Below are 12428 nucleotides of genomic sequence, written 5' to 3' on the forward strand. Positions count from 1 at the left end.
AGGTCCCTTCCAACCATAACCATTCTGTGATTCTGTGATATTAATCTGGGGGCAGATCTATGAGAGAATCCATAGGAAAGTTTGGGGATTCTGGTTAACCCATGTATTGGGATTCATCTCTCCTAACACCAGGAGTCTGAGGTAGTCACTCCAAGCTCTCTTTGTAGTAAGAAGAAAGAAATGGACTTCTAGGTGATGGTTYGTGAGAGCTGCTTTAGGATGAATCAGCTTGTGTCTGAGAAGTGCTACCAGCTAAATGAAGCCAGCAGGACCCCGGTTAGATGCTGGACAACACTACAGTAGAGTAGAGGATTCCCGTCCCAGAGTTCCGGKCATGAACGTAGTCCATAAGGACTCAATCCATCAAACTCTGCAGAGGAAAAATCCCCTCCTGTGGAACTGCCCATCCAGAACTAACACTTGACTTCCCTAGGAGCCTCACTTCATGGATGCTTTAATCTAATGCACAACAATTATGTTTCAGATCTGTCTAAAAGAAAAGAGAGAAGATGGGAGAACTAGGGGACGCATGTGTCAGATCATGGTCTATTTTCCCATGCATAAAAGCAATAACCRAGTTCTCTTCTAACTCTAAGAAGAGTTTCTAGTCCAACTCTTCTTAGGAAAGTTAGTTACTACATTACAGCCTTTTGTAAAATCCATGAGCAAATAGATTGTCAGAAGCAAATGAAAAAGCAAATGATAAAGCAGTAATGTTTACTGAAACTGAAATCAGTTTATTTCAATGTTTGTCACGTAGGATGAACATTAGAACAAATGCTGGAAGTGAATTGCTTGTTTACAATCTACTCTCACTTTAAAACTCAAGCTTTGATTTATATGAACTCTCCTTATTATTCATTATTAGTACTCATGTGGGAGCAGTTCATAGTCTTTATTGACCAATGATGGTGATTGCATAAACATGAGATCAATATCAATAGCATTAAGCTAAGATGAACTCTGGGTTCTCAATGAGTCTCCGGCTCTAATCATTGTACTGGATGACTAAAGGGAAAGATTTTTGGAAGGGCCCAAATCAGTTAACCATGTCTATTGTTTTTACTCAGAGTTCTTAGAAAAGCCATTTAAAAATGTATGTAGGATATTTTGAATACTTAACAGAACTGTTATCATAATTTTTTGGTTATAACTGACATTTTTATTTGAAACTGCTACTTCAGCGATGCGTAGGAGTTTGGATTCAGTTTCAAGGTGCTGCCCTGCAATGGTCTGTGCCAGAGTGTGTGTCCCATCAATATGACCCATTTCCTCATGAGAGGGAAGAGATCCTGGGAATATAGAGCCATAGCTTTTGCTAGGACATGTGGGCTAAAATGGGGCAGGTGGACGTTGGGTAACATGGTGATAAGAAGGAATAGCTCACTCCCAAGAGTCAGTATGGCTTTCATTTCTATATCAAACTTTAATAGAAATGATKTGGCCAGTGATACTCCTTTTCCCTTCTTTTCAATGCTGACAGTGATCACAACATCAGCTGAGAACTCAATCATAGTTAATTTACACATAGGAAATGGAGCAGAAATTATTTTAAAAACTACATTCCTTGTATTCCATGTGATATGGTAGCAGTCATGAGCCCAATTGTTCTGCCTCATACACCCGCATTTGGAAATGTTGGCTTAAATTTTAACAAATAACCCCAGAGTTTTTGGCAGGAACTAGTGTAGCTCCTGGAGCCCTTGAGTTTGAGATTCATCAAAATAATGAACTGTATATGATTTATTTTTGGTTTTCCTCAATATACCAAATGAATAAAGTCAGCACTGGCAGCCAGAGATTGATCTTCATGGTGTGACTGGAATAAGTTATTCCATCTGGAAAATGTAACAACATGAGTATCTGCAATTTGGAAAGCAAATAATGTGGTCCTCTCTATATATCTTCTGGTTACTGTTCTGTTAGGTCGATAACTACCACTTTTACTTTGGCTATACCAGAAGGGTAGCTAGATAAATGGTTTGGACTCTTGCCCAACATGTGGAAAATATGTGTTGGCTGTGAATCAGTGCGGTGTAGAGAAGACCATTGTTTCCTCTGTTGTGAGCACAAGAAAATGTTATGTCAAGGTGCTCTGGGAGCAGAAGCAGTGATTGATATCACAGGTTAGGCAGTGCAGAAGCGTGGGTGCTGAGACACAGGTACACAAGCTCTTCCCACATTTCATATGAGGTGGAACATAATTGATATAAACATCTCCTTGGGTCATTCTTTCAGTGAAAATAAAGATGTTTAGGTAAAATATAAACCATATAGCACAGAAACCATGCCAGCCTCCCTTTTTTCCACCTCTCTGTATTGCTTTACCTTTCTTTCAGAGATTGCTACCACGTGAGGAACTCTCTGTTCTCTGTCAGTGGCTGTGATTCATGAGCTGACTTTTGTTTCCTCCTGTACACATTTCTTTTTGTCTCCTTCTCTAGATTCTTTGCTTTYCTCAGCAGCTCTCAGAGCATACAACCTCTGACAACAACTTGACAGATACATACGAAGAACTTTGTAAATCCCCAGGGTTCAGATAGCACAGTGCAGGAATGAAAAGGGGATGKATGTTCTGCTGATGTCCAGGATTGATCTGACCTTCTGCAAGACACACAAGTCCTTTCTTGCTCCTGATTTTATTAGAGCAGAAGGATCATCCTGAACTGGGCACCTTTTATCTTCACTATTCAGCATTCGCCAAGGACACTGCTTTTAGCAGATATTTTGGGTGAAGTCTTCTCCAGCAAACAAGATTGTGCTGAGAAAGAAAGAGTGGGAAAGAGAGATACTGAAGTCCAACAGATAGCAGCTTCTGTTTTAGTCCTCAGCCTCCCTCTGTAACTAAAACACACAGACACTGTGCAGATGCAGAAAGCTAATTAAGGACTGCTAATTATGGACTGTGCTAAACTAACCTGTGTGACTATGTAGTATCTGAAAAGGAGGATGTTTTTTTCTGTCTTTTTCTTCCTCCACAGAGACTTGAAGCTAGATAACGTGCTCTTGGACAGTGAGGGGCACATCAAAATTGCCGACTTTGGGATGTGTAAGGAGAACATGTTTGGAGATGCAAAGACGAGCACTTTTTGCGGGACTCCTGACTATATTGCYCCTGAGGTAGGTGTGAGAAGTCAGCAAGCTTCTGTGACTGAGACAGAGGACACATGTAAAGAGATGTTTGTTGGTCAGYAGTGGTGGAGAGTGTACAGTGTAAGAATTTGTTTTTGAACAATTCTAGGCAGAATTTCCAACTGGATTTCATTTTGGCCGCTTCAGGGCCCACTTTGCTGTCTGTCTTTTCATGTTTATGTGGCTAATTCTCTTGTTGAGCACTTGGCCATGGCTCACAAGTAAGCTAAATACTTAATGGAAGTCCAGTTTGGGCCATGGAAGAAGCATCTCCAAGAGGTAGGTCCTGCAATTCAGAGACAGAAACAGTACAAGGAATGGGAAGCRTGTTACTTAGTAGGCCTCCATGTCTCAGTTACCTGTTTGGACTCCTTTATACCTGACGGGATGCTCTGGGACATCTTGCCTCATCCTCATTTAGAAAATAGGGACAGGTGGGACATGCCCACCTGGGGCTGATTCTCCTTCCTGAGTAAACACCTTTTAGATGGAGGTGGAGGCACGGCACATGGTAAGTCTGAAATGGGGCTTTGTCTTCCTTCTGGGATAGGCCCCAGTGCTTGAATAGGAACAGCAACAGCGAGCACAAGTTTTCTTCTCTCTCAGAAATATTCTTGTCTGGCTGCAAACACATTTGTCACGTCACAAAAGTCCTCCCAGAGYTCACTGTGTATTCTGAAAAGGTTCTGCCATCAGAGGCATAATCTTAAAATTAGGTACAATTTTAAAGGTCTATCTAAATAAAAAAATAGATCACAGCTACTTGTAGAAGGGATTTAGATGGTTGGAACAGGAGGATGTTCACACATCCTGATTGTTTYCTCTTTTGCATCTGTGTTGTTTCCTCAGCAACCAGAGAAGATGTATAGTAATACATGTATAGATGTATAGCAATCCGCGGGACAGCCAGTCCTGGACCTGCTAACTCTGGGCTCTGCATTACCCTGGGGTACCAATGTCTCTCCTTTGGCTGAGCAAAGTGCCAGAGCACCTGATGCTCATGCGTGAATCCCGCTCTGAAGGACATGTCTCCACAAGCCTCCAGATGAAGGAGGCTCTAAGTCTGGAGGCAGGATTATTGTTCCAGATTACACTTGAACTAATGAGGGCAAGGCAGAGTCCATAGCCTCTGTTAAGGTCCTGCTGTGCCCTCAGGACTCAGGATATTTGTGCTATGCATAAGGACCTGAGACTGGGGCTTGCTCGGAGATAGTCTACAAGACTCCATACAGGGTGCATGTACCAACCTGATCTTCTCCTTTCCCAGTTGATATATGTTGGTATTTGTTGTAGGAAAGCTGCRTATGGTTTTAGCGTGCCCCAAGCTGTAAAGCTGGGTAGTCACAGACACCAGTTTGTGCACAGCGGGATGCTTTGCCCTTCGCCTTCTTCCCTTACCATGTTCTACTGCACGGGGGCTTGATCTCATTTTCTTGCTGTAGTGCATGTAGAAATTTTGGAGTAGATCCCTCCAGAAAAGTACAAACTGCCTTTTTTTGGTGAAATAACACAATGACAAATCTCACTGTTGATAGTTTGACCAGTTAGGTGGCAAACTAGACCAAAGAAAACCCAGGCTCAGAGAACGTAGAAGTCCTCTATACATCATGTTGAACATCACTCCAAACTATTTATTTACCTTTCTAGATTCTATTCCCYGATTTTAGTCTTTTCACAATGGATATCACTGTTTACCAGATAGCTTTTAAAGCTTTTGCTATTTTCTTCTCCACTGTAATTCATTGATCTTTTACTGGACTCCAAGGGCTCAATTCAGATCTAGGTTACACCACTATTGACACTACGACAGTTTTCATCAACTGTTGGATTTCTATTGCTTAAAAGCATGTTCTGCAATCAAACTGCAACTGGTTTTTATTCCAATTATAATTCCAATTTTCTACTTTAATGTTCTTTTATTTAAAAAGAAAAACAACACTTTTTTTCMTCATCCTAAAACAGAGCCAACTGATAATCCACTTTACAACATAGAAGAGAAAGAGCTTAAAATATCTGTGATGTTCTATTTCTATACCATCACTTATTTAAGAGATTCAATGAGTAGTTATAAAACATTTTGCCTCCAAATTGAAAACTCTGCTAGAGATTATGGATCATCCCTCCTGTTAAAGGTGGAAGCACAGGACTTTTTTAGTATTTCAGTGCATCTGCTAGCACTGTACTTTGTTACAGGTGCTGCATGTTGGCTACTGCCACACAAATAAGGGGACTTGGATCAATAGACAAGCAATTTTAGAATTTCAAAAAAATGTATTTGACAAAAAAAAATGTTAACCTGAAATAAAATTTCTGGATTTTTTTTTCCAGAGAAATGAAGAACTAATATATATTTYCCTAAGCTGTCATAAACCATTCAATTTTGTTTTCTACACATTTTATACTTAAAAAATAAGGCCTTATAAAAAAGTRTGCCTTTTTAGAAGGAGAGGTTGGCATGATCTTGTTTATGAGCAGAACAGAGGAAAAATACTAGAGAGTTGGTGTTTCCTGTCCCCTCTCTCCTCCTCCCACATGTGAATAATATTGCTTGTTTTGCCCCTTGTATTCAAATAACTCAAAAGTTATTGAGTTATATATATATAGGAGAATACTCTTATATCCAAATRACTTTTGTCCTACGCAAGAGTAGGATCTGTCTTACCTGTCTCATTTTGGAGACAGATCTGTTATTCATGTCTACATGAGCTTGTCCTTAGACATCTGTGATTAAGACCCTGTTTTAATAAATGCCACATGTATACTAGAGGTATAAATGATATATCTAAAAATGAAGCACCAGATGAAATCTTACAGTCTTATAGGAAGCGAAAAATCTTTGGAAGACAAGTTATCTCATCCTATTTAATGGGGTAAATGGCTTTTCTTTCCCCATTAACTATATGGAGACCCTGGACAACAAGTTAAATAGACACATCACTTAAAGATAAGAGAAATGAACYTGGGCCCAGGTGGCAGTCCCAAGGCGTTTATAGGTAAAGCAGAAAATGTATGAAGMAAAACAGTCAAGAAACAGCATATGAGATGATATTGAGAGGATAGAGCAGCATTCATTTTCTCCTGTTTTTCCTGGGACAGATTTTGTTGGGATAGAAGAACAGCATTTCCATTGACTGACATTCCCAATGCACCCTCACACTGACAAATCTTTGGTTTTGAAATACATTCTTTTTTTTTTAGCTAATTCAGTCCCCAAAGGCTACCTAGGCATCTGACTTCTCTTTCAACAGTGCAGTTCACAAGCCGGATGTGAACCATTGGTATAACTTAGACAAGCAGCAAAAGAAGACTTRCTTCACTTCTGTGATAGCCAAGGGTTTGTTAAATTAACTTAAAAGTAACCAACAAAATATACTTAGGTCTATTTTGACACTGGACCACAACATCTACATCATTGATTGTGTACAAGACCCGCACTGCAGTGATACTCTTAACTCACCATTCAGGCCGGGAAAAGCACTTTGCTCTCCATACAAAGCAGCTGTTGGAGGAGCCTGTGCTCCTTTCTGAAGTGGAAATACTCATGTCRTACATTTTGTGTCTTTGTTACTCCTTTCTTTGTGCAGATTTTGCTGGGGCAGAAGTACAATTCCTCCGTTGACTGGTGGTCCTTTGGTGTCCTCCTGTATGAGATGCTTATTGGCCAATCTCCGTTCCACGGTCAAGATGAAGAGGAGCTTTTCCAGTCTATCCGCATGGATAGCCCATTTTACCCTCGCTGGCTTGAAAAGGATGCAAAGGACATTCTAGTGAAGGTAAGAATTATCAAATATCCAACATGATTTTTACCAGAATGGTCATCTTCATCTGTTCAGAGAAACAGGTCAAGCATGATAGGACCAAAGTGAGTCACTTTCCTGTATGTGGCTCTCAAACGAGAGATGAAGGTTCAGAGATCACTATGAAAAGATAATAATGAAAGCATTTCCTCCATGAACAGCTACCAGAGCAAGCTGAGATTTGAGGTATCTGTTTATGGGACATACATTGCCATTGTTCAGCACAAACAACTAGTGTGTCTGCTGGTCAGAATTAGAAATGGTAATAATCTTTATACCGTTCACTTAGCTTCTCTATTTAGGGAAAAAAAATTCTCCATTATAGGATATTCTCATTGTCATTGACCCTTTAGAATTAAATATTCAGTCTTGCTAAAGTTTACCAAAATTCAATACCTGTTTCTTTTCAAATAGGCCTTCAACTGTGTATATATCAGCTTTATTTGAAGCTACTTTGGGCGTTAGATATCTATATTTGTTCTTTCTTGGGTGATAATTACTGTTTGTTTTCTCATGCCCAAGTGGCATAGCAGAAAACTCTTAGCATGCATAACACAGGGGATTTTAGGATGACTTAGCTTTTGAAAATGTTCCCTTGATTCTGAAATAGGATATACTGGCTGTATTCAGGCCACAACCTATCAGGTGTTGCAACCATTCATCTCCACTGACCTTATAAAAAGCTAGGACCTGACACTCTCCAGGCCAGCTAGTCCAGAAGTCCCAGGCATCATATTGCAGATCTAAAGATAGACCTTTCACTATTCATACGCACCATTACAACAATATTTGAACGCTGTGTCCTGCTCACAAACGTATACAAGTACTTCAGAAGCATTTAGCACTCCTGAAATCTTCACCAAAAACTATTGAGCTGTTTCTGGAGCCAAATAGCTCCAGCATCACCATGAAAGTATCTAGCTATACAAAGATGAAAAGTGAGCTCAGACCTGCACTTAGCTGATGATGACATATACTTAGCTGATGATGACATATACCTCCAATTCTAATTGTTTCATATCTTCACCATGATTATTCCTCCATGGGGCTTGTAGTCTGCAGCAAACACAAACGATCTGAATTGGGGATCTTTTGACAATGTATACGGGTGTCCACATCTGAGCTAGTCAGTGGAGAAGCAAACACTTCCAAGAAGTCTTTAATCTCATTCATTTGACATGTCTCGAAAGACGTCAAATAGTTTTCTCCTTTAACTATAAAGGAAGTTGTAGGTCAAGCACAAAACAGTGACATCTAAAGGTAAAGGAAATTAATCCAAGTAGAGATAGGCCAGATTAATATTTCCACACATGATGTTCATGTTTTAGCTATTAATTTTGCTTTCGTGCAAAAAGGTACCTGCAGCTTCAAAAGCTTGCAGATGCAGAACAGAGATTTCACATATGTAGTTGCCATTTGCATATGCAGACACACATGCAGAAGGTTCAGCTTGGCTGCAAAAATAGCAAATTTGTCCTTCTGCTCTTGTAAAAGAAAGATATGGCTGAGATCTCTCAACTTTGACATGTTGGGCTAAGAATCTAAACTGGTTCCCCAACCACTAATTCAACAAGCAAAAGAGTCTTCACACTTGTGTCAACCTKGCTTGAATCTGAAGTCTGAGAGCCCATCTGGTAGAACTGTCCAATCAATACAGTGTTACAAATAAAAGARGAAAGTAATTTTCTTTCTTCAAAATCCTAGCTTTTTGTGAGAGAACCTGAGAGGAGACTTGGAGCGAAAGGGAACATCCGCCAGCATGCCTTTTTCCAGGAAATAAACTGGGAAGCTTTGGAAGAAAGAAAGATGGAGCCTCCTTTCAAGCCTAGAGTGGTAAATATACAACTATTCTGATTTTCACACAATGATGCCTTTCCTTCCGCAATCATTCATTCCCAAATGTCCATACTTTCCAATGGGTGCTAGCAGTAAACTAAAGCAGAGCCTACAGTAATATTTTAAATTCCTTTATATAGAGAAATTGTCCAAATTCMAGAAATAGTTCCTTAGAGACCTCCAGAACTATTTGGACTCATGCAATTCTGGAGCTTCTTGAGAAAGTCCAGCACAGGGCTACAAGGATAATCAGGGGGCCTTTCTGCATAAGGAAAGGCTGCGAGAGCTGGATCTGTTCAGCCTGAAGTAGAGAAGGCTGAGGGGGGATCTGATAAGTGTATACAAATACCTTAAGGGAGGGAGTGAGGAGGATGGGGCCAGCCTCTTTTCACTGGTGACCACTGAGGAAACTAGAGGAAATGGCCACAAACTGAAGCTCCAAAAGTTCCACAGGAACGTAAGGAAAAAWTTCTTAGCAGTGAGGGTGACAGAGCCCTGGAACAGGCTGCCCAGAGAGGTAGAGTCTCCTTCTCTGGAGATCTTCAAACCCACTTGGACCCAGCCTGTGCCACGTGCTGTAGGTGATCCTGCATGTGCAAATGGGGGTTCGACTAGACAACCTCTGGAGGTCCCTTCCAACCATAAGGATTCTATGATAGTGTTTTAAAGGTGGTTAAATGTCTGTATTTACACTGAAAACAGTTTAAGACTCAAGTTAAGTTTTTCAAAGTGTCCTTTGAAAATGAAATTTGTCAGCGTGTCTCCTTAGCTGTGCTCCTGCAGCCCTGATTAGTCATATATGCACCTAAGTCCATAGGAAACTGCCTATGGTGCCCCGTACCATTTTAATGGAGACTTGGATAATAGTGATTTAATTCTTCTTTTTCTCTGTTTCCTCTCTTGAAGAAATCTCCGAGTGACTGTAGCAATTTTGACAAGGAATTTCTAAATGAAAAACCCAGACTCTCCTGTGCTGACAGAACACTGATTAACAGCATGGACCAAAATATGTTCAGCAACTTTTCTTTCGTGAACCCTAAAATGGAGAAGATATTTTCCTGAGATCTGCCTTACCCAGGGCTTTCCTTACTAAAGGAATTCTCTGTAATGGCTTGAGTAACACTGTCAACTGATGACTGTACATGGTGGATTTTACCAAGGACTCACTAGAAAAACACATCAGTCAAAGCTTGCACCATGCCTGGAGCTTTTCAYCTTGTTCCAGTCTGTAGCAGATGCCAGCCACTGTTCGCCAACGACAAAGCCTCTTCATGTATCTTTGGTCTCTCTTCTCTCTTTTATGGGTGTTTTGGCGATTGAGAACATTCAAAAAGGAGGAGATGCACAGCTAGTGGGTCTCCCTGTCAGTCAAACTAAACATATTCCAACTTCCAGGAATGTTGTTGGTGCTTAGTCTTGCAATTCCCACCACTTTCTACAAGATGAGAGATGAGCTGAAGGCCTGAAGRTATCTGGGTATATTTCACATTGTCCTGGAAACTGCCACTTGCGCATGAGCGGAATGGTTCAGAGTAAAAGATGGATTCAGCTTTCTGTAATTTTATCTTAAAACTGCATCAGAAATGAGGACGAGATTTCCGTAAATCATTGTTCATGATTGACCTTCATCATACAATTGGCCTTCCTTCATTTCACTAGCTTGTTTTACTTGGAAGGAAGTAAATCAGTCCTTCCAACAGCTGATAGACTTTGTATTGCTCTAAATGATGTACCAACTCTTTGGCATGCAACACAGACAAGTCAACAAGTGGCACCCAGCARCCAGAGGGCAGGACAGCACACTGGGTGATCTTAGCCCTCTCCTTCCACCTCATGATGTTTTGTTCTCCTTGTGATCTGTGGAAATACGGATCGCCAAACAAATAAAAAACCGTAGTTGTGGTCCTTTCATAGTGATAGCCTCTTAAATAAAGATGCACTGAGGCTGGAGAGATCTGGAAACACCCAGTTACTGCTTGTCACTGACAGTCCGGTTAAGTATTGGGTCAAAACCCAACCCTYTAGAAAGTCCAAATCAAAGGATTCTGTAATAATTCAGACTTGGGCGGTCTCTCTGATGTTAGACTCTAGCCCAAGAGTCCTAATTTAGAGCTTTGTTGCATGAATTCCTTCAGTCTTTGGAGAAGAGAAGCTCTAAAGGATGACCCATCATGAATCCAGAAAGCCTTTGAAGGTGCCTTTCTGGATTCCATGGGCTGCACAGGGAGCTTGTTAACTTGGACTTCCTCATGGGACGAATCCTGCCTTGCAGGCTGTGAAATCCCTGCCTGGATGTTGCTGTCAGTGGCCGTAGGCACCAAATCCTACAGGGTCAAGAGCAGAATTGCCTAAAATCAACAAGAAAAAAATGAATGCCCTTAAAAAAAGATTTCCCCAGCAGAGTTAGCCCAGAGATTTTTTGTGAAATCACTCTTTGTGCAGTAGGAAATACAGGAGGGATTTGTGCTTACAGTTTGTGCAGCTGGTCATCATGTTTAATTAGAAGAGTTAATGTGAATTTTTGAAATGTCAGTGCTGTTTGTACAGTTTAATAAAATGTGTACAATTGGAAAACAAGCATCAAAGTGATTAACAGGGGACAAAGATCAAAGGTGCTAGGAAAAGCGGTTAAAACTACAATGTGCTTTTCTGGGGATGTTCCCCAAGGGAATTTAACTGCAGAAATAGAAAAGATCATCAACTGTATCTATTCTGTGACTGCAAGAGCAATTTAAATGCCAAATGCTATACACATTTTTCCACAAAATGTTTCATGGGGCCAAGCTGTCCATGGATTTGACTGTGTTTACTAAAATCTGTGGATCTCTGTAGTTTTCATCGATGACAGGTTAGTATCTAAAGGAGKATTTGACACCTGCAAAGGTGTCCAAGAAGAGAACTAAATGTTCCTTTTCCCTCTCAGAAATAATTTTAACAAGCAGTCTTCCATCTCCAGGTGGTTGCAGAGCCAGATGGGGGGAAATGACCAGTSACAGATAAATGACAATTTGGGCCATCTTCCTTCAACACCTAATAAAGGATTATTCAGCCAACTCCTGAAACAGTTGTGTCCACAGACTACAGAAGAAGCCTGGGTAGCCTTATCCGGACCAGAGATAGCATTTCTAGGCATCTGGAGTCAGCTGAGAGGTGTCTTACCCCCATGTCTCAGTGCTAGTGAGAACAGCTTGTGCGGGTGCACACGTTGGAGTAACTACAAAAGCAGATACGGCACTGAGCTTATTGTATTGCATTTGATGCAAACCACAGGAGGAGGTGCCTGTTTCCCCCTGCAAGGTGTCATCAGCTAGAAGAACAGAGGAACCCACTGACGACGGGGGGAGGAGTGGGCAGGAGCCACTGCGAGCGCGCGTGAAAACCCTCTGAACTGGGTCTGCGGTGCTATGAGAATGACGTGGTAAGCAGCAAGCGTTTTCCTGTGGTGAAAGCGATTTGGAGAGATAGGAGCCAATGAGGGCTGAAAGTCAAACACCCTCACGGAAATGAGCAGGAACCCAGATACTCACAGAAATGTTCGTTGCCTTGGCTAAACCTGGCACCTTCATAATTTCTTTCTTTCTTTCTTTCTTTCTTTCTTTCTTTCTTTCTTTCTTTCTTTCTTTCTTTCTTTCTTTCTTTCTTTCTTTCTTTCTTTCTTTCTTT

The 12428-nt window shown here is 40.9% G+C and overlaps 1 protein-coding gene across 1 annotated transcript in view; it reads left to right on the forward strand.

The window, feature by feature from the left end:
• Window positions 1–10848, forward strand: part of PRKCQ (protein kinase C theta) — a 58668-nt gene extending 47820 nt beyond the window's left edge. The window contains exons 17-20 of the mRNA XM_026052426.1: window positions 2982–3120; window positions 6717–6905; window positions 8634–8762; window positions 9672–10848. Coding sequence (XP_025908211.1) covers window positions 2982–3120; window positions 6717–6905; window positions 8634–8762; window positions 9672–9827 — 613 coding nt within the window. The 3' untranslated portion in view covers window positions 9828–10848. The remainder of the gene's footprint in view (window positions 1–2981; window positions 3121–6716; window positions 6906–8633; window positions 8763–9671) is intronic.
• The last annotated feature ends 1580 nt before the right edge of the window (window positions 10849–12428 follow it).

The sequence above is a fragment of the Nothoprocta perdicaria genome, unplaced genomic scaffold, assembly GCF_003342845.1.
Source record: "Nothoprocta perdicaria isolate Ctin4 unplaced genomic scaffold, notPer1 scaffold_89, whole genome shotgun sequence".
Classification (NCBI taxonomy): Eukaryota; Metazoa; Chordata; class Aves; order Tinamiformes; family Tinamidae; genus Nothoprocta; species Nothoprocta perdicaria.